We start from the raw sequence: 23,113 nt of genomic DNA on the forward strand, positions 1-23,113 counted from the left end.
ATTGCTGCAGAACTTGAAAAATAATCATTTCTTTTCAAGACGCGGTCTTCCGTACTCTTGTTATTGGACAGGCGCCTAGAGTGATCACCGATATAGACTGTGACTCCAGATATCTTTCAATGGCCCTATTCAAAAATGGCGGTAGCATAAGCCTCCTGGGCCATAGGTCGGTTGTAACCCGGAAGTACTCTTCTAAAGGAGGGGGCGGTGAAGCAATCCGGAAGTGGATGTAATGAAGAGGTGCCACTTGGCGGCCATGGCAGCTGTAGTATCGGTGGCTCTGGGTCAAGGCCCAGCGAAGTGGAGTAACATGGGCAGTATCGGGTATAGGGCAGAGACAGCTTTGTATCACCTTCGCTGCTGAACCCCTAAGCCCATCGGTAGAGACCTGCAGGACTCTTTCCCCATTCTAGACTCGGAGGAGAGTTTGCCGGGACTGGTGGGCTGGTCCCAGGCTGGCGAGAACCGCCCCAAAGGAGGTAGGGGAGCCGGGAGGACGAACAAGTTTGCTTGGGTTTTCCTCCTTTTCCTGCTGCCACCTGGGACGTTGTGGAGGAAGTGGGTCCATTGTGCCACCATTCCGACGATTGAAGAAATCGCCCATTGCATACCTTTAACTGTTAACCCTAGGGAATCCAGTGACTGGCGTCTGAAAACAGGGATTGGGACCTGAGATTGCTGAAAGTTCTCTCTGGTGCTAATATCAGCAAAAAGGGACTGTTTTCAGGTGCGTTCCAGAGAAGGGTTTCGTGAACACATCTGTTGGTGAGGAGGACGAAAAAACTGGAAAGTCCACTTGTCTTGGAATCACCACACGCGTTTAAGAACCTAAGCACCCTTTGAAGCCTCTGAAAATTTGTAGTCTGGTGGCGGTGGGTAAATAAAGGAGGACAGAATGGATGATTTCATCTCCATTAGTCTGCTGTCTCTGGCTATGTTAGTGGGATGTTACGTGGCTGGAATCGTGCCCTTGGCTGTTAATTTCTCCGAGGTAAGAAATTCTCAATTTTCTGTCAGTTGTCAGGATGGCTGCTAGGAAGTACTGACAGTTGTAAAGGGAAGCGGTTTCCTTAATTAAGCTCAGAGCTACAGATCTTCGTAGGAAAGACTATCTTTTTAAAAGATGCATAACATTTCATGGGGCGCCTGGGTGGCTCAGTCGCTTAAGCGTCCGACTTGGACTCAGGTCATCGTCTCACTTTAGGTGGGTTGGAGCCCTGCGTTGGGCTCTGTGCTGACAGCTCAGAGCCTGGAGCCTGCTTCAGATTCTGTCTCCCTCTCTGCCCCTCCTCATTATCTCTCTCTCTCTCTCTCTCTCTCTCTCTCTCTCAAAAATAAACATTAAAAAAAAAAGATGCATAACATTTCATAATAGGAACAAACCTCATTTTAGGTACTAGAGCCCTTAACTTGGGGTGGGTGGATCCACTGAAGATCCTGGGGTACTCTGAACCTTGTGAAATTGCATACAAAAATTTAGGACTCTGCACATTTTCCTGGAAAGAGGTACCATAACATTCTTTGGATTCCCAGAGGTTCCAAGGAATCAAGTTTCCAGATTGCTATAAAGGAACATAAATGGGGAATATTATTTGTCTGTATGCATTGAAATCAATATACTTTATCTTTTTGAGGAAATGAAGCATAGTTTTTTGGGGGGAGAGGTAATTTTTTTGGATTAGAATCCAAAATTTTCTGGTTTTTTGAATTAGTTTTTTGTTAATACAAAAATGAATTCATGCTAACGAATGAAGATAAAACTAGATTGTTCTTAACTCACATTTCCTTTTAAAGAAAGAGAGCATTGGAATGCATATTTGAAGTTGTTTCAGATCTTTACTTAGAAATGAAATTTTTGTTAATATGTTTTGACATTTTGGTTAATTTGTACATTTGTCCTCATTTGCACAAACATTAATGAGTGGGGAAGAAAGGTGGAAGCATTGTTCAGTTAAAAGTGCGGATAATGGGGCGCCTGGGTGGCGCAGTCGGTTAAGCGTCCGACTTCAGCCAGGTCACGATCTCGCGGTCCGTGAGTTCGAGCCCCGCGTCAGGCTCTGGGCTGATGGCTCAGAGCCTGGAGCCTGTTTCCGATTCTGTGTCTCCCTCTCTCTCTGCCCCTCCCCCGTTCATGCTCTGTCTCTCTCTGTCCCCAAAATAAATAAAAATGTTAAAAAAAAAAAAAGTGCGGATAAGTTCCTCATAAAGAGTTGACAGCATGCACAGTGCTCAGACATCTAGGGGAGAAAACCCATTACATTTGGAAGGAACAGGATTTCATGAGTATTTGGGGGTTCAGCAGTAAAATAGGCCCAGTTTCACCGCCAGTCCTGAAAGAGCTTCGTGAGAGAGCAAACTGATAGACCAAACCTAACCCACAGACTTAATTTGTTAGGTTAGCACAGTATTTAAGGTTGTTATTGCTTTTTTTTTTTTTTTTTTTTTTTGTCTGTATTCCCTGAAGGCAGTAGTTGGCTGGAGCTGAGCAGTGGTAGATTGTTAAGGTCTTTGGCTGTGAAGCCTGCTTCACTCATTTGGGCCACCTGCTGTCCAGTACTTTGTAAGCCTGCTTTATTCTGCCTTGAACCATATTTTCTATTAACTGCATTAGAATTGAACTAGCCTTATCAGGGCTAATATTTGTGAGATTTAAGTTGGCGTATATATTTAAAAACTTAACTGAGGTAGCATTTATCAAAAATTATAATGTCTTCAAATAAGAGATTAATGAAACTTTATTTGTATAAAGTGCTGAGAACTTTTCCAGTTTCAGTATCTTCTTGAACCATCTTGAGTGGTTTTTGCAATATGCGATCTGCTATCTTCTTTTTCACTGAAAGGAAATGTGTACATGAGTGGTGTAATTAACCAAGCCATTAATAAAGATAATTAGTATGACATGTCATTTATGGCTATCTGAATTGATGGTCAAGTGGTCTTTTCCAGCTGTAGGCCTTAAAATGCTATAAATCACATTCATGATATTCTTTTATTATTACAGCAGGCACAGTCCATTTTGAGCTCGTAGAATAAAAATGAAAATTATATATAGCTTAGACATGTTAGAATTCAACTGATTTTTTTTATCTTCTAGAAATTAAGCATTTTTTCTAGACAGATTATACTATTATGTATTGATGTATCATGAAACTAGTGAGATGATAAATGTGTAAAAACTAAACTTCATTCATGGAGGCTGGAAAGCAGTTTCTACCTTTTGCAAATAGTTCCTAAGCTTCTATACTGGCTAAACAACTTTCCTTTAAAAATTTTTTTTGGGGCGCCTGGGTGGCGCAGTCGGTTAAGCGTCCGACTTCAGCCAGGTCACGATCTCGCGGTCCGTGAGTTCAAGCCCCGCGTCGGGCTCTGGGCTGATGGCTCAGAGCCTGGAGCCTGTTTCCGATTCTGTGTCTCCCTCTCTCTCTGCCCCTCGCCCATTCATGCTCTGTCTCTCTCTGTCCCAAAAATAAATAAAAACGTTGAAAAAAAAATTAAAAAAAAAATTTTTTTTTAAGTTAATTTATTTATTTTGAGAGAGACAGACAGCATGAGCGGGGGAGGGGCAGAGAGAGAGGTAGAGAGAGAGAGAATCCCAACCTGGTTCCGTGATGCCAGCACAGAGTCGGACGTGGGGGCTCAAACCCACGAACTGTGAGATCATGACCTGAGCCGAAATCAAGAGTCAGACACTTAACAAATTAAGCCACCCAGGAGCCCCTGAACAACTTTACTTTTTAAGGAAATCTGGCTTTTTTTTAGAGACTAGCATTATTATAAATAAAAAGACCAATCTAATTTATTTTACAGTTCGCTTTCATCTATATGGAAACATATGCTTTTTATTCATGTTCTTAATCTAGCTGCTGCTTTTATTCAATACAGTATTTCCCCTTAGAATTTCTCAGACAGGAATAAAAGTTCAAAAACCCTTTAATTATGGCAAAATTAGTGTTTAGAAATGAGTTAAAATTAAGTAACCTGAAAATTGCTGCAGCAGTGGTGCCTACCTGTTGTATCTGACCATCCAGCTTTATGTGACCGTGATCTCATCACTGTCTTCGGCATTCCTTGCCCCTAGACCAACTTTCTTGATGCTTTTGTAACTTCTTTCTTGCTTCCTTTATGCCTAAGTGATTTCTAAAATGAAGGAAAGGAAAATCTCTGATTCCTTTTTTTTTTTTTTTTAATGTTTACTTATTTTTGAGAGAGAGAAAGAGAGACAGAGCACAAGCGGGGGAGGGGCAGAGAGAGGGAGACACAGAATCTGAAGCAGGCTCCAGCCTCTGAGCTGTCAGCACAGAGCCCCATGTGGGGCTCAAACCCACAAGTCATGTTCTCATGACCTGAGCGGAAGTTGGATGCTCAACTGACTGAGCCAGCCAGGCGCCCCAAAATCTCTGATTCTTGAAAATACTTATGAGCAACTGATGCTGAAGATGCTCTGTTCTTCAGCATATGGGAAGGAGAAAAACTAAAGTTGTAAAGAAGGCCAGAGCATGCCTTACACAAATGAAATCCCATCTGGTAAAGGAGTTGGAACCACTAGGTTAGTACTATCTTACGATGTTAGATTCAGTTGGTAACGAGCAGTTTTCTTTGGCTCTGAAAGAAAATGCTATGTAAGTAGGTGAAGAGCCTACAACTTAACGTTACCTGGAATTAACCCAGCTTAGCAAGTGCTGTGACTGATGAATGAAGTTAACAGCCATGACCGAAGTGAGATGTTAGATGGGTTATCTGAGGATTGTTACTTACCTGAGCACGTCTCCTCTTTGCCACAGAGCTGGTAACAGAAAGCAAGCTGTTCGCACCAGAGCTCTAGGGCAGTGCTCCTCCAGCTATCTGGTAGATGACTAGTTTTTGGTCTTGTTTAATTTCCATCCTATTGCAGACCAATATATTTATAAAAATTAAACCCTAAAAAAAAGAAATGGAAAAAAAGGCGTATGAACTACAAGCCCAAATGCAGTGTAATCATATTGAAGAGGCATACAATTTCTTATATAATTGTAATGTTTCTATCATATACAGTGTTCTGAAGGCTTTGTCTCAGTTTCACACTTCTCTTGTTGCAGACCGGTTTGGATTATAATACCATCTTCTTCCTGTGTTAAAATCGTATAAACCCATAGGTATGCAGATGAAAGTAGTGCTGCTCTCCCTTCAGTAAGGGGTTCAAGATGACCAGTAATGCACTCAAGCCCCAGGAACTGTCTGGGACAGGTAGTGTAGTTCGAAATCAGTGTTGCTTTTTGAACAAGCTCTTTTAACAGCCAGATCTTTCCTTTTAAATGACCTTATAAGACTGTTGTGAGGAGGTAATGAATTAATATAAGGGCGAGGCTGTATTCTAGGCCATAATAAGAACTTTAGAAAATGTTGAGGATTATACTCCTTACTGATTATGAAAACTTCTTTAAGGTTTTCATTTTTATTTTTAAAAAAATTTTTTTTCAACGTTTTTTATTTTTTATTTTTGGGACAGAGAGAGACAGAGCATGAACGGGGGAGGGGCAGAGAGAGAGGGAGACACAGAATCGGAAACAGGCTCCAGGCTCCCAGCCATCAGCCCAGAGCCTGACGCGGGGCTCGAACTCACAGACCGCGAGATCGTGACCTGGCTGAAGTCGGACGCTTAACCGACTGCGCCACCCAGGCGCCCCAAGGTTTTCATTTTTAGAACTTTGTTCTAAATTATAATTTTTTCTAAAGTTTATTTATTTTGAGAGAGAAAGAGAGAGGAGGGGAGGGGCAAGGAGAGAGGGAGAGAGAGAATCCCAGGCAGGCTCCACACTGTCAGTGCAGGGCCCAGCACAGGATTCGAACTCCTGAACTGTGAGATCATGACCTGAGCCGAAACCAAGAGTTGGATGCTTAACCAACTGAGCCACCCAGGAGCCCCTTAAGTTATAATTTTTAAGACTTTATTTTGAAACAGATTCCTAATAGAATTCCTCCATCCCATCTCCAGTTACAGAAACTTCTCAGCATTTTTGTTTGGAATCTGAAAGGTCTTGTTTGGGGATTGGCATTCCTATTCACCATGAATGCTCCATTTGGAGAGACCAAGCCTTCTCTAGTCTGCCTGCCTTATAGTATTTTTCTTAGTATTTGCCTTTTTTTTTCTTCATTAGTTCTCATTTTAAGCTTTGTTTTATTTTTCATGTGTTTAAAAGTTTTATGTCTAATTATCATAACTCATTCATGATAAGTATCTTTGGGACTTTGAGTCACCAACAAAACAGACATTTGTGTCTAAGGAATAAATTTGTTCAGCATGCTTTTCTGACAATTGGTTCTTTTTGAAATAGATGTGACAAAGTGGTATTTTTTTTTTAATTTTTTTTTTCAACGTTTATTTTTGGGACAGAGAGAGACAGAGCATGAACGGGGGAGGGGCAGAGAGAGAGGGAGACACAGAATCGGAAACAGGCTCCAGGCTCTGAGCCATCAGCCCAGAGCCTGACGCGGGGCTCGAACCCACGGACCGCGAGATCGTGACCTGGCTGAAGTCGGACGCTTAACCGACTGCGCCACCCAGGCGCCCCTACAAAGTGGTATTTTTTAAGGGCTTTTGCATTGTCTGGTATATTAACGTTTTCTTCTCTTCAGGTAATGCAATAAATGTGATGCCTGTTTGGAATTTCATTTCTAAATTCAAACAGTTTACACTTTGCTTTCTCTCTACCCATACCTGGAAAACAATCAGTAACTTTATGTCTTAGAAGATTATTGTTTCATAAGTGTCTTTGCTTGATAAAAATGTTTGGATCAGGGGCGCCTGGGTGGCTCAGTCGGTTAAGCAGCCAACTTCGGCTCAGGTCATGATCTCGCGCTCCGTGAGTTCGAGCCCCGCGTCGGGCTCTGTGCTGACAGCTCAGAGCCTGGAGCCTGTTTCAGATTCTGTGTCTCCCTCTCTCTGATGCTCCCCCGTTCATGCTCTGTGTCTCTCTGTCTCAAAAATAAATAAACGTTAAAAAAAAAAATTAAAAAAAAATGTTTGGGTCAAATAAAAACTAGATAAAATCTGGTCCAATATTTTCTTGAAAAGCTTTCTTTTCCCTAGGATATTATGTGGATAAGTGCTATTGAAACTTACCTGTTTAATAATATTAATAATAGTTAATGCTTACTGAGCTCCTTCTGTGAAGTGCCAGGCACCGATATGCGGTATCTTATTTAATCTCCAAGAGGAGACAGATAGGTACTGGTATACCTCACTTTACAAATGTGCATACTCAAGGCTTGGAGAGTGTGGTAGACACTGGTAGAGGTGGGATTTGAAACTAAGTCAGTTTGATTGCCAGTCCAAAGCACTTGACCATTAGATATTTCCTTTTCTGATGAACGCTGTAAAGAAGGAATGAAAGACCATGGGTCTAGATTGGCACCTTAGCTCCCCAAATTAGGAACATTTTAACACCACTGACTTTATCTCCATTAGCTCCCCAAATTAGGAATATCTTTAACATCACGGACATTCTACCTTCCACAGTACATCTCCTGCTTTGTGCTTTGTCAGTATAGCAGAATTGAAACTACAGAGATAAACCACCTTCAAATAGCATTGAAACCTTTAAGAAAGAGTGGAATGTATCCTAAATGCCCTTTAAATTGACACCTGCCAACTTAGAATCTGAAGCAGTTCCCATTTTGAACTGTCCAAAATTAATTTCATACTTCGTAATCAAGTCAATTGTAAATTGTGATATTCGAGAATTCGCATCAGAGGTGCCTGGGTGGCTCAGTCGGTTAAGCGTCCGACTTCAGCTTAGGTCACGATCTCGTGGTCCGTGAGTTCAAGCCCCGCGTCGGGCTCTGGGCTGATGGCTCAGAGCCTGGAGCCTGCTTCCGATTCTGTGTCTCCCTCTCTCTCTGCCCCTCCCCCGTTCATGCTCTGTCTCTCTCTGTCTCAAAAAGAAATAAACGTTAAAAAAAAAAAAAAAAGAATTCGCATCGTTTTTGAGGGAAGAAGACCTAAAATGAGTTCAGAATGCCTCTGTATGTGATAGTCTTAACCTTTCCTGTAATTGAAGAATTTAGATGTGCAACTTTGTTGAATGATAACAAGGTTTAAGATCCTCTGTAGTTCAGTTTGAAATCCCAGGTAATAAGTAGTAATGCTAAGTGTAGTACAGGTATTTCTTAAAACCTGATGGAATTGTGGAAGTCTCAGTCTGCCTCAAATACTAATATCGAATGTCTAATTTTATTGAAATAAAATAGAACTAGGTAGCAGTTGGTCTGGAAATTCTTCTGCCCCAGTTATATGGATTTTTAAGTGATGAGGCCTTGGGGTTAACTACTGGATAATTACATCTAAGTATCTGTTGCAAGCCCTGTATGTCACTAGGGGTCAGTTTTCTAGTAACGAAAAAATATACCCTAGTTTCTACACCTTACATATTCCTTTCATTAATTCTTCATGCATTTGACAAAGGCAAATTGGGGAATCAAGATGGATGCTAAAAGCAAAAAAAAAAAAAAAAAAAAAAGAAAGGAAAAAAGAAACAATGAAATAGGTTTTGTGGTGAAGCAGTTGAGCACAATGTTTAAGAGTACAGATTCTGGAGCTAAATTACTAGATTCAGATAGTGGCTCTGCCATTTGCTGGCTGTTGTGAGCCTGGGCAAATTACTTGGACATTTTATGACTCTTTTGTAAGATGAGTATCTATCTCATAGGATTGTTGTGAGGACTAAATGAATTAGTATACGTAGAGCAATTATAGTAGAACATGCTTAACATAGTACTTAAAAAATATTGGCTATTATAATAGAGATGAAGGAGAATATTGGTAGCACCTCTGTTGTATAGAAATTGTCCATCCGGAAACCTCATTAGTCTAAAGGATCAGAAAAGTCTCTGATTAGCTAAATAGGCAGACTGACTGTCCCTGGCTGTCACTTCTGTGTATCATTTTTTGTAATTCTAGTGGGTTAGTATGCCAGTTATCAATTTACTGCCTCTCAGCTCCAAATTCACTCTCCGTTGACCACTCTGCAGAAATGGATCTGGGCCCTTTAAATATCTTTCCTTTGCCAGCTGGCACAACATCGCACTTTGTCAATAGGGGATACTGGAGAGAAATTTAAGAGGAATGGCTTTTCCTTCTTGGTCCATGCTTGCCCAGTAGGCTCCTAGGCAACTATTCTGGCAACAATTCTTATAGGCCAGGCTGCCCACCTTCCCCTGCAGGTTCCTCGCAGCGCGTACGTTTGACTTCTCAGGCCTCTGGAAGGCTTCTCCAGGGCCCAGCTCCTGCAGGCAGGTTTTCAAGCCCCAGCCTCCCGCTGAGCACATACTTCTCCGGCACCCAGCACCCAGCACCCAGCAGTTCTCACTGGCAGCACTTCCCCTTGGCAGTTTTGCAGGAGAGCCTCTCCAGTAAGACACTTTCCCATAAACAGCTTTCCCCAACAGCCAAGAGTGCAGATTTCCAGCAAGTTCCACCAGTGTGGCACCACAGAAACTTCTCTGCCTGTAATATTGTGACTTATAATCAGTATATATTTGGTCTTCCTGTTTCTGGCACAGAGCTCCTAAAACCCTTGGAATTTCCCAAGTGATGAGAGCCATAAAGGTATCTTCTGGCTGTGAATGAGATGATTTTTAGAACGCCCATAGTTAACGTAGGGTTGGAGGCTGGTTGCCAGGGGAACCAACCAACTGAGGGATTGGAAGGTTGGAACCTTCATTCCCAGCTGGGAAGAGAGAGGGGCTGGAGGTGAGATCAACTGCCAGTGGCCAATGATTTGATCAATCTTGCCTAGGTAATGAAGCCTCCATAAAACCCCAAAAAGACAGGGTTCAGAGAGCTTCTAGGTCGATTGACACATGGAGGTGCTGGAAGAGTTTTACGCCTGGGGAGGGCATGGAAGCTCATCGCCCTTTCCCCATACCTTGCCCTGTGTATCTCTTCCATCTGGCTATGTCTGAGTTCTGTCTTTTTACAAGTAACTGGTTAATCTAGTAAGTAAAATGTTTCTTTGAGTTCTGTGAGCTGCTGTCTCAGGTTAACCAAATCCAAGGAGAGGGGATCATTGGGACCTCCAGTTTATAGCCAGTCAGACACAGCTGACAAACCTGGACTTGCACCAGTGTCTGAATGTAGCTAGGGCGCAGGGGTGCAAGAGCACCCCGTTTGGCCACTGGCCACTGACAAAACCCAAAGGCAGAGAGATGAGAGGTGGTAAAACAAGAAAGGAATTTATTTCAGCGAGGCCAGCGCTGGGAAGACAGTGCACTGGCATCTCAAAATTGTCTCCAAAGGGCCAAAAATACTTTCAGGTTTCTATAGGAAAATGTTGGGCAAGGCCCAATGGGTAGATGCGGGATAATCAGGTCAGTCATTGCCTTGGGGTCAGTTATACAGGGTCTTGCTGGCTCTAGGCAGCCCTTTATCGCTCTCAAGGGGGTAGTTTCAAAGGGGGTGTTTTCAGTTCCCTTCAGGGGATGTTTGGCCCTCCGGGTGGGTCTTTTGTCTGAGTTAAGAGATAACCTGGAAAGAAGAACTTGATCAGTTAGAAAGTTAGAATGGAGGTAATTGAAGTCCTCTTTCATGAAGGTGAGGGGCAGTCTTGTAGGACTGAACCCTTAACCTGTGGGTGCTGATGTCTACAGCAGATAATGTTAGAACTAAGTTGGATTGTGGGACACCCAGCTGTGCCCCAGCATTGCTTGATGTGGGGAACCCCTCACCCCCCAACACACACACACACACACACACACACACACACACACACACACCAAAATTGGTCCCAGAATCTTTAACCTCTCTTCACTGAGCCCCAGCCATGCCCCTTCCAGCAGGGTTTGGATTTCAGTCCGCATGGGACCTCTTTGACCACCCTTACCTCAGTCTTACAGTAGACACTCCTCCTTTTATCTGCTATTCTTACATTCTTTAGAGGTCTCATTTATTAGCTCATTTCTCATTGTTCCATCCCCTGTTTTAAGCTTTCTCTGTTCAAATTATGATTTTTCTTTCTTGATTGGACCCTGACTAATACAACTGGGTAATGGGTCATAAAAATCGAATAACTACTAAGACTGAACAGTGAATCAGGCCTGGAGGAAGATAAGTGCCATGATGTGAGGTAGCTGACCTTCAGTGTCAGTGCCTGGAAGTCATTAGGGAGTAGTGGAAACTGTGGTCATCTGAAGAACTTGGGCCATTTGACGACGTCTGCCTTGGTGTCACCAAATCTTCCTCCTCTTGAGAAGCTGGAAGTCAGGATTTTTCATGAAATTTTCTGAATTTTACATTTTGGCTACCGAATCAAATATTGTTATATCACTGTGTGGGCCAAACAGCCCATGTTTGTGAGTTGCCAGTCTAGAATTTCTGGGCTGGACTGATTTCTAAGCTCTTGGAAAACTAGAAGTAGCAAACTAGGAGGTGTGGGGGAAGCAAGGAGAGGAGACACATTGTAACACAATAGCCAGAGGGGGAGACTGGAAAACACTTGGAACTACAAAACATCAAAGTGCAGTCCTTTGGAACCATTTAATAAAGGAGAAAACATCTCCCTGTTTACATTAAGGGCATTGTGCTTTCTAATCTGACCACAGTGCAATAATAGTAATAATAGCTACAGTGTAAGTTTATGTGTTAAGTTCTGTGTTGATTTTAATAGTAACCTTGAAAGGGAAGAATTTTTGTCCTCTTTTTTTTTTTTTTAATTTTTTTTGATGTTTTTTTATTTATTTTTGAGACAGGGAGAGACAGAGCACGAACAGGGGAGGGTCAGAGAGAGGGAGACACAGAATCTGAAACAGGCTCCAGGCTTTGAGCTGTCAGCACAGAGCCCGATGCGGGGCTCGAACTCACAGAACGCGAGATCATGACCTGAGCCGAAGTCGGCCGCCCAACCGACTGAGCCACCCAGGTGCCCCTTTTTGTCCTCTTTATAGATGAGGAAACTAAGCTCATACTGATTTTACAAAGTTCAAAGGGGCTATTTATATAGCCTCTAAATAAATGAACAAAAATTCTTTCCTTGAAAAGAATGGCTATATAATATAGGCTCTCTGAAAATTTAGAAAATATGATAATCTGTAAAAGGAAAATAAAATCATCTATTATCACGTTGTCCAATGAGAATCACTAGTAACATTTTTTATTTCTTTCCATTCTTTTTTTTCTACTTGTCTACATTTTTAACGTGGTTAATTATGTGGTTTATGTATAATTTTGCATTCTCCCTTCTTTTAGCTGGTAGTATAACATAAGCACTCTGTTACTAAAATTGCGTTCTAGGCATTTTTTAATGTTTTCATTACGTTCAGTTATTTTATGCATAGAATTTTTTTTTTTAATTTTTTTCAACGTTTATTCATTTTTGAGAGGCAGAGAGAGACAGAGCACAGGTGGTGGAGGGGCAGAGAGAGAGGGAGACACAGAATCTGAAACAGGCTTCAGGCTCTGAGCTGTCAGCACAGAGCCCGATGCGGAGCTCAAATCCACGAACCATGAAATCATGAGCCAAGCCGAAGTTGGACGCTTAACCGACTAAGCCACCCAGGCGCCCCTGCATAGAAATTCTTATATATTTGATTTGTTCTCATAATTTTGCCATGGTAATAGTGTTGAATAAACATTTTTGTGTCTAATGCTATGAACGTAGTTCAGATTATTTCCTCAGAAGTAGAATGACAGGATCAAAGGGCATAAATGTTCTTAAGGTTCTCAATCTGTATTACCAGGTTTTTTAATGCATTTTTTTCCAACAAATGCAAATGACACTGTATTCTCACAAACACTGAATACTTTTATTGTTAAGTTTTAAAACTTTGCTAATTTAATAGAGAAAAATGTATCTTTATTTACATTTTCTCAGGTCAACTGAACTTCTTATCTATTAATAATACATATATCGTCAGGTTCTGATGTTTTCCCAGGTTCTTTCCCAACAGGTTTTGGTTTGTGTTTGTTTTTGTAGTCACACTGAACAGTCTTACGGGATTTCCATTTATGTTTAGTTATTTTATGTTTGAAAAGACTGCTCAAAAAGAAAAACAAATTAGTCCTGTCTTCCAAGATTGGAGGAAGCAGCATTAATAAAGTATTGCTTGTTCTTACCTCTATGTCAAATGAATTAGGAAAGGGGAAGCCTGTATGCCACTGGGAAAATGGCAAATTTGGAGCCTCGTTTGCTTGAATTTTTATCCAAGTATCTGGGTTTTGAGTTCTTATTCTTGCGAAGGAGGAGCCTAGGAGCCCTTTATGCGTGCTGCTAATGATGTTGGAGATAAGTGCCCACGGTCCCCTGTGCTGAGTGAGCTGATGTCATGCACCTACGTGGTGATACTGGCAGTGCCACGTGCCCTTCTAACAGAGGAAGACACTGAACTTGCTCAGGGTCACGCTGCGGCAACTTAGAAGCAGGAAACCTTTGGGCATCTAGTCTCGGCTGTAAGGACTTGAAGGACAAAGTTCATATTTAAGTTTTCTTCGTCATCTGTTACTGACAATTAAAAGCAGGTAATATAGCAGTTAAAGTGAATATCGTCAAGTTAAAGGAAGTCCCTCCTTGAAGTAGGTTTGTGTGTAAGAATATAAAGATGGCCTTTGTTGCTTGAACAGTAGTACTCTGCACTTGGGATATTTCATTGCTGCAGTGCCTAGAGCTTTGAAGGGAGTAGTCTTATAATAAGTGATGCATCTTGAATTTTTTCGGAGACTATAGCTGATGCTGTCAGTACTAAAATGAGCATGGTACAAGGGACATTGAAATAAACTTTTAAATGCTAAAAGCTTTAAATTAGTGGCTTATATTTCATCAAACCAAATAATTTGACTGTTTGTATGAGCAGTGAAGAAAAACCATTTAACTATGTTGGTGTCTGCCGAGAAAATTAAACTGACTTCAAAGCTTTACACTGATAGTTAATGGCATTGAATACAAGCTGTTTTAATTAATACATCTGGTCAGTCCTTTGGCTCAGTCAGGCTGCAGCTGTGAAACTGTAAAATGAAATAACATAAAGCCAATGGCATTGCATGGTTCCTGCCTCTCTTGAGCAAATACGTCATTTCTCTGACAGAAATTATTACTTTGGGCACTCTCTTTTCATCTTGAACCACACTTGGAATTTGTAGTTCTTCATTTAAGTACATCCTAACAGTGATTTACCAAAGGCAAAAGAGAGAATCTGTCAGCATTTTAACTTTGACATATATACAATTTTGAGATTGAATCTCAAGTTGTGAAGCTCTGTGAAAAAATAACAGCTATACAGATAACATGGAGCCACGTCTCTAGTGCTTGAAATAAATCAGATTGCATCTAAAATAGTTTAGGTAGTTAAGAAATTAGTAAAAAATAAAACTGGAAACTATAACCGGTGGCAGTGATTGACTACTGGTTCTTTTTTTCATCAGAAGTGTTACCTCTATAGTATTAGTCACCCTGAGAAGGTTAGCAGACATTTATCAAGCTCATAAAAGTTATGGAAGGTAAATAATATCTGTATTGCCTGGTTGAAGATTGAAATGGTGACTAAACAAGGTTTTGAGCTCCTTGGGGAAAAAAAATAAGTGTCATTTCAGGTAGTTGTATTAATGAGACAAATAACATTACCTCACATTCACTTTAATGGAATCCTGTTATGGTTCTTTATTATGTGTACTTGAATACCCTTTGAGCCGAAGCATAAATTCTAAAGCAGCTAACCACTGAAAATTCTTGATATGGTTACACTTGTAAGGAATATGTTAGGCTATTTCCCAGGCCTGATGAAGCTTCACTGCATTTGTGTATCTGTTGATATTAGAGCCAGTGACATGGAGGGTACCAGTCCCTAGTGCTTTGCATGATGCCGGGCATTTAATTCATTCTTCCAATAAATTTTTAGGGAGAATCTGGTATATGCCAGATTCTGTCCTATAAACTGCTGAACGTTGAGCAGTAAATTAAAAACAAAAATCCCTTCTCTCATAGAACTTAGAATTTTGGGAGGGAAGGACAAACATAGTACTCAGTGGATGTTTAACTTCATTTGGTAAATAAATGTGCTTTACTTAATTTCAAAAGGAACTAAAACATAATGCAGTTATTTTAGCTTGCTTGGTCTTTCTTCCAAGAAAGTACTATAAAACTAGTTGATTTACTCATGTTTACCTTGATCTCTTCTTACAATTTCTCAAATTCTTTGTTTCTAAATTTGTTTATGTATTATAATACAGATCTCATGTTTACACTGCAAGTCAGGGTTTTCCAGGCTTTTGGGTTTCACGGTCCAGTAATATATATATTTTTTAAGTTTTTATGTATTTATTTTGAGGGAAAGAGAGAAAGGGAGAATCCCAATCAGGCTCCGCCATTTTGGCACAGAGCCTGATGCAGGGCTTGATCTCATGAAACTGTGAGATCATGACCTGAGCCAAAATCGAGAGTTGGACACTTAACTAATTGAGCCCCAGGCTGGTAATACTTTTGAATTTAGGGAAGATTGACACAAGATTGCTTGTTTTTAATTTTGCCAAGTGGAGGCACTAAAAAACAAAAACTATTGTCACCAGATGATCTTTTAAAAGAAAGGACATTTTAAGACCAAAAAGTAGGTAGGGCATAATCTCAGAAGAAAGAATCGTCCTCTACATTGAAGAAATAAAACCTTAGGAAAAGCTTGCTACGTTGTCCTCCTCTTACTTTGCCCTGGACCTTTAGAAACTGTCAATAGAGAACAAATATAACTATAATTTTGGTTTTCCTCTTGATGTTGCTGAGGGATTCTTCCGGCTCATACTGTTTAAAGAGGTTGTACAATTGCATGTTATCTTTTTTCAGATAATGGGTTGTATGGGTTTTTTTTTTTTTTACATATTTATTTTGAAGGAGAGAGAGAATGCACACACACACACGCACACACATGGGAGGGGCAGAGAGAGAGAGAGAGAGAAAGAATCCCAGGGAGCCTCCGTGCTGTCAGCGCAGAGCTCAACTCAGGGCTCAATCTCATGAACCGTGAGATCATGACCTGAGCCCAAATCAAGAGTCTGATGCTCAACAGACTGAGCCACACAGGCGCTCCCAGACTGTATCTGTTGTGCCATGTGGTGGACATTGTCTTCGAATGTACAGGGCAACAGTGTGCATTGTCAAATCTAATCATGCTCCTGCCACTAACTAGCCCTAGCCGTGTGATCTTGAGCAAATTATTTCTCACCTTTGGCCTTTGGTTCTTCATCTGTGTATCAAGAGAGGATCATTTTTTACATTTTCTTTGAGTTCTTAAACTTGGATTCTATGTCAATAACTTTGGTAGCTAGTATCCCTCTTTTTAAAGTATGCACCTAAAGATTAATAAAATAAAAATAAACAATTTTTGTTGTGTCTTTGTAAAGATTTGGACCAAGTTCCTTTTCATATTCTTTCAGCTGGGAGCATTTAATTGTTCATACATGATTAAAAAAGAGATGTAATTTCATGACTATGTGCTTTAAAGACTTACCATGATTTCTTGTAATGACATTTTGCTGCACGTGGAAATGCAAGTGTTTTCAAGCTTACTAGGGCCTTTGGGACATTCTTACAAAGTCTGTTGCAATATATTTAGAAATATGGTCCATAGAGGGGCACCTGGATGGCTCAATTGGTTAAGTGACTCTTGATATTGGCTCAGGTCATGATCTCATGGAGTGTGGAGTCTGCTTGAGATTCTCTCTCTATCTCTCTCTCTTTCCCTCCCTCCCTCCCCCCCTTTCCCATTTCTTCTCTCTCTCAAAATAAATAAACAACAACAACAAAAAGAAATATTGTCCATAGAAATAAGTGAATGGAATTATGGGTAATTTCACCTTGGAGAGAAGAATAAAAATATTAGATTATTTTATTTATTTTTTACTTTTATTTTTTATTTTTTAAAATTTACATCCAAATTAGGGTTAGCATATAGTGCAACAGTGTTTTCAGGAGTAGATTCCTTAGTGCCCCTTACCCATTTAGCTCATCCCCCCTCCCACAACCCCTCCAGTAACCCGCAGTTTGTTCTCCATATTTATGAGTCTCTTCTGTGTTGTCCCCCTCCATGTTTTTATATTATTTTTGTCTCCCTTCCCTTATGTTCATCTGTTTTGTCTCTTTTTTTTTTTTTTTCCAACGTTTATTTATTTTTGGGACAGAGAGAGACAGAGCATGAATGGGGGAGGGGCAGAGAGAGAGGGAGACACAGAATCGGAAACAGGCTCCAGGCTCTGAGCCATCAGCCCAGAGCCTGACGTGGGGCTCGAACTCACGGACCGCGAGATCGTGACCTGGCTGAAGTCGGACGCTTAAGTGACTGCGCCACCCAGGCGCCCTGTTTTGTCTCTTAAAGTCCTCATATGAGTGAAGTCATATGATTTTTATCTTTCTCTGACAAATTTCACTTAGCATAATACCCTCCAGTTCCATCCACGTAGTTGCAAATGGCAAGATTTCATTCTTTTTAATTACTGAGTAATACTCCACTGTGTGTGTGTGTGTGTGTGTGTGTGTGTGTGTGTGTGTGTGTGTGTACATACCACATCTTCTTATCCATTCATCCATCATTGGACATTTGGGTTCTTTCCATACTTTGGCCATTGTTGATAGTGCTGCTATAAACATGGGGGTGCATGTGTCCCTATGAAACAGCATACCTATATCCCATGGATAAATGCCTAGTAGTGCAATTGCCGGGTCATAGAGTAGTTCTATTTTTAGTTTTTTGAGGAACCTCCATATTGTTTTCCAGAATGGCTGCACCAGCTTGCATTCCCAAGATTATTTTATTTTTTTAAAGTTTGTTTATTTTGAGAGACAGAGAAAGCACAGGTTGGGGAGGGGCAGAGAGAGTAGGGAAGAGAGAGAATCTTAGGCAGGCTCTGAACTGCCAGCAAACAGCCAGACATGGGCTCAAACTCATGAAAATGTGAGATCATTACCAGAGCTAAAATCAAGAGTCAGAGGCTTAACCAACTGAGCCACCCAGGCGGCCCGCATTAGATTATTTTAAATAGGTTAAAATTTAAAAGGCAACATTTTAGGAGAATTCTTTGTTTACTTTATTGATTTCAAGGTCTTTTTCTTCATGCCCATCTAAGTTCTTCTGGATGGCATGTATCCCTCAGTTATCTTAAATTTCACCTGCGTCTTAATTTTGTAGTATGCGAGCCTCAAGAACTCACCTCTGCTCCTGCTTTTTATAACTTGTCTCAATGTAGTACTTCATATGAGCCAATGTAGAATATTTTAAAGCACTTGGTAAATGCCTAGTAAATTTGTGGATTGGTCCAGAATTGTGAATACCACTGGGTTTTCCATGCAGTCATTGACATAAAATTGTGATGAATGATTTTTAAGGAATGTTTGAATGACAGATGAATTGTTTAAGAAAAAATTTTGGGGAGGTGCCTGGGTAGCTCAGTCAGTTGAGTGTCCAACTCTTGGTTTTGGCCTAGGTCATGATCTCACAGTTTTGTGAGTCCCAGCCCCATGTCTGGCTCTGCACTGGCAGTGAGGAGCCTGCTTGGGATTCATTCTCTCCCTCTCCCCCTCCCTCCCTCTCTCTCTCTCTCTCTCTCTCTCTCTCTCTCTCTCTCTGCCCCTCCCCTGCTTGTGCTGTCTCTGTCTCAAAATAAATAAATAAATTTTAAAAAAAAGAAAAAGAAAAAAATTTGGAAATGCCTTTTAGTATCCCACATAGACTCTGAGTTTGGTTTCAGAGAGTTGCCATGAAGAAGCTTTGTTAAAATTGAATGGTTCTAAAATGAATCCTTTCAAGGATCCTGGCTGAGTAAATTACTACCTAGGTAATTTTTATAGATCTGTAATTTTGTAGAGTAAAAGGTACCAATCTTAATAGTTCGATGAATTTTGGCAAAGGTAAACAAATGTACCTAACATTCCAGTCAAGATTTAGAACCTTTCCATCATCCTAAAAAAGAAATAACCTGGTGCCATTTTCTAGTTAATCCCTCCTGCCACTGTGTTTTCCCACTAACCCCATCTGCTAGGGGCAACCACTGTTGTGATTTCTTTTGCCAAGGCTTAGTTTGGCCTGCTTTTGAATTTCATATAAATAGACTCAGTAAGTAACTCTTGTGTAAGGCTTCTTTCATTCAAACATCAGGACATGTTTTTGAAATTCATTCAGGTTGCTGTATGTAGCGGTAGTTTATTCCTTTTTGTTACTGAGTTCCATCATATGAATATATCACAGTTAGTTTATACATTCCCTTATCGATGGACATCTGATCCAGATTGTGCCTAGTATTGAGAAAGCGTCTACGAACATTCTTGCACAGGTTTTTTTGTGAACATTGTTATGTCTCCTGGAAAATACCCAAAGTGAAATTGTTGGTTTAACTTGATATGAGACTAACGGTTTTCCAAAGTGGTTGTACCATTTTATGGACCCACCAGCAACGCGTGAGTCTTCCAGTTGCTCCGTGTCTTTGCCATTACTTAGGTTTGTCAGCCTTTAATTTGAGCAATTTTAGTGGCTGTAAAGAGGTATCTTGTAATTTAGATTTGCGTTTTCCTGGTGACTAAAGATGTTGAGCACTCTTTCATGGGCTTATTGGACATCCGTATATCTTTGGTGAAGCGGCTGTTCAGTGTTTTACCCATTTTTTGTTGTGTGGGTTTTTTGTTTGCTTTTGCCTGTTACTGAGTTGTGGAAGTTCTTTATCAGTATCTTAAGTTGGGTTCCCCAGAAAACAGACTCTGAGGAGGAGATTTGCACACAGGAAGTTTATTGGGGGACACTGTGGGGAATAACACCTGGGGAAGAACGAGCAGGATTAAGCAGATGGAGAAGTTGAACTGTTATTTGGTTATATTAGAGGCCTCAGCTCACCTTGCAGCAGGCTCTGAAGCTGGATGGCCCTTCAGAGATTTCCTGAATGGAGACAAGGAGACCTGGCTTTGTACCTCCCTCCATACAACCCAGTGGACTCGTCATGGGATATGGACTGCCCTGGGAGAGGTTCATCAGTACCCTTTGGCCCAAGGTCAGGTCCTCACAGGGACTCAGCTGTCTCATCAGACTGCAACACTCCCCGTGGCTAGGGGAACAGGTGTCTCCAACCTGAAGGAGGTGATGTGGACAGCGTTCCCACAGCATGTTACAGGTGTATGTATTGTAGCTATTTTCTTCCTGTATATAGCTTGTCTGTTCGTTTTCTTAGTGGGTCAGCAAATGTCTTAAGTTCTGGTGTGGAATTTTTTTGTGTCCTTGATAAGAAAATTTTGCCAACACCAAAACTGCACAGATATTCTTCCTTCTAAAAGTTTGAGTTCTAGATTTTATATTAAGGTATAATCCATCAGGAATTAATTTTTATGTATGATGTGAGCTGCCACCCAAGTAATTCTTGAGGGCGATCAGCTCTTTTTCTTTTAAGTACATCACTTTCATTTCTTCTCATCTTCCCTTAATTTGCACTACAGGGGCGTCTTTCATTTCCATTTCCCAGAGTCCACCATGGTCAACGTTAAGATGCTGACAGGACAGTTTTCTTCCCCAAGCAATGTATTCGCTAGTTTGATCATGGAGTTCTGAAAGCAAGTCCCTAAAATGAAATGGTGTGCTCAGTGCAGTTCAGTTTACCATTATTTTTGTCCTTCCTTAGAAGTAAAACTTTACATTCATGAACGTTTTTTTAAAAACAAAGGTGACTTTTAAGAATTCGTTGGAGAAAATGAGAAGACTGACTCACATACCATGTCCCCTTCTACACAGAATAGAGCTGTTTTTCTGTCTTGTGTTCTCTGTGCTCTGACAGTTTGTCTCAAATGAATGCTGTGATTAACAGTGCTTTGATGAGCTTAGTAACTTGTAAAGGACAAAAACTCTTAGAATAGCTCAGTATTAAATATTAAAATAGTAACACCAGTTGTTTGGTGTCATTTTTCCAAAATGCTTCAGTCACTTTCTCCTGTTGCCTCCTATATAAGACATGTACAACTGTTCTTATTTTACAGAAGAAAAGCTGAGGTACTGAATTATGAACCAGTTTGGACACAGAGCCATTTTCTACCTCCCAAGCCAGTGCCCCCTATTACTGGATGCATTCAGAATGCTGTATCTATAGGTAGCTAATAACGGCCATCTTGAATGTAGGAAGGACCCACCTGGCCTGTGTGCTGGGAAGCAGGGGGTTTCCCCTCTTGCTACATAGCAGGTATTAGCTGGTGCTGACATTGCAACTGTAGTTTCCCCGTTTTCACTGGAGACACAACGAGATCTAGATTCCTTCCTTCCTCCCAAACAAGGAAGGAGCCTTAATGCTTCAACCAGCCTTTCAACTAAGAACCCATTTTCCCACAGACACAGTATGTATACGTCTGTACGTACATGTTTGTCCCCCAGCCTCAGAGTCACAGGTTTAGTAGGAGAACAGAGATAACGCAGACGGTTATTTTTCTTCACCTCATAAAGGAAACTAAAACAGAAAAGTGAAGCATGTACATGACACACCACTAATTATTAAAACATTTTCATGAACAACATACATAACTACCGCCTTTTAGTTTTTTTAATCATTTTTCATACTGCTAAGACTCCAGGAAGCCATATAGGGCACACCACTGCTTCAAGACACTTTGAAATGTAATCTTCTATATCTTGTATGTTGGGAGGCAATCTCTCAAAGAAAATTGGGTGGAAAGAAAAAAATCGAGATTAGGTTGGATTAAAACTGTAGATCATTTATGGCATTGATTGTGATGATGGTTTCACAGGTATATGCGTATCTCCATACACATCAAGTTGTATACATTAAATATCTACAGCTTTTGGTATTTGAGTCATATCTCAGTGAAGCAGTTTTGAAAGAAAATCCATAGAACATTTTAGTACCGAATTAATTAAGCACATTTTTTTCATCATACTTCGTGTTCATTGCAGCTCAATTATGAATACGTTTCACAAATTGTATGCTACATATTATGTTTATAAAGTATAAAGTCAAAAATTTGTTAATGTTTAATTTATACTTAACTCTACTTATGTATACTTGCATTACAAATATGAGATTATCGTTGCATATTGTCTGCCATCAGCTTTTTCCTCATGGCAGTACATCATGAGTTTCTATATCCATGAATAGAATCATAGTGGGGGTTTTTATTTTGTTTTTTTTTTTATTTAATTTTTGAGAGACAGAGAGAGCCAGAGCGTAAGTGGGAGAAGAGCAGAGAGAGAGGGAGACACAGAATCCGGAGCAGGCTCCAGGCTCTGAGCTGTCAGCACAGAGCCCGATGGAGGCTCGAACCCATGAGCCACGAGATCACGACCTGACCCAAAGTCAGACGCTTAACTGACTGAGCCACCCAGGCACCCCTCTTTTCAACAGTTTCTTATGTTTTTTTTCCAGGAGCGACTAAAGCTGGTGACTGTTCTGGGTGCTGGTCTTCTCTGTGGAACTGCGCTGGCGGTCATCGTGCCTGAAGGAGTACATGCACTTTATGAAGATATTCTTGAGGGTGAGAGAGAGAGAAGAGGGCCTTCTTTGAGAGATGTTGTTGACGTGGAGAGTTGAAAGGAGAAGCCTAGTGGGGGTTTTTTTCCTGAACATAGTTCATATTTGCCATACAATTCTACCCTGAGAAGAATTCTTAAAACTTCTCTTCTGACATCTTTGACATTGAACACACCCTTAGCAGTTTGTGAATTGGATGCCCTAATGGCTAATGATGTTAAACACTTTTTCATATGCTTGTTTATCTTTATTATGTGTTCTTTATAATTCAAATTTTTGCCTATTTTTTAAATTGTGTTTTCTGGGGTGCCTGGGTAGCTGAGTCAGTTGAGTGTCTAAGACTCTTGATTTTGGCTCAGGTCATGATCCCAGGGTCATGGGATCGAGCCATGCTTTGGGCCCTGCACTGAGCTTGGAGCCTGCTTAAGATTCTTTTCTCTCTCCCTCTGCCCCTCTACCTGCTCCTACTGTCTCTTTCTCTCCCTCTCTCTCTCTCTCTCTCTGTCTCTGTCTCAAATTAATTAATTATTTTTCTTATTATTGATTTTTGAGAGTTCTTTATATATTCTAGACACAAGTTGTTATTTTTTTGTTTTTTTGCTTTTTTAAGTAAGCCCTAGGCCCAATGTGGGGCTCAAACTCACGACCCCAAGATTAAAG

At 40.7% G+C, this 23,113-nt stretch overlaps 1 protein-coding gene and 1 long non-coding RNA gene across 2 annotated transcripts in view; one reads left to right on the top strand and one right to left on the bottom strand.

The window, feature by feature from the left end:
* Positions 1-45: 45 nt before the first annotated feature.
* SLC39A9 (solute carrier family 39 member 9) overlaps positions 46-23,113 on the top strand; it is a 51,040-nt gene continuing 27,972 nt past the window's right edge. Inside the window, exons 1-2 of the mRNA XM_040477524.1 lie at positions 46-991; positions 22,349-22,457. Of these exons, the coding sequence (XP_040333458.1) occupies positions 896-991; positions 22,349-22,457 (205 nt within the window). The 5' untranslated portion in view covers positions 46-895. The remainder of the gene's footprint in view (positions 992-22,348; positions 22,458-23,113) is intronic.
* Positions 2,426-4,869, bottom strand: LOC121031974 (uncharacterized). Its single transcript, XR_005791015.1, has 3 exons — positions 4,756-4,869; positions 4,008-4,137; positions 2,426-2,833 (listed from the first exon to the last, which is right to left on the bottom strand). It is a non-coding gene; the product is annotated as an uncharacterized LOC121031974 (long non-coding RNA).

Source organism: Herpailurus yagouaroundi, unplaced genomic scaffold (genome assembly GCF_014898765.1).
Source record: "Herpailurus yagouaroundi ecotype Mexico unplaced genomic scaffold, PumYag 141, whole genome shotgun sequence".
Taxonomy (NCBI): Eukaryota; Metazoa; Chordata; class Mammalia; order Carnivora; family Felidae; genus Herpailurus; species Herpailurus yagouaroundi.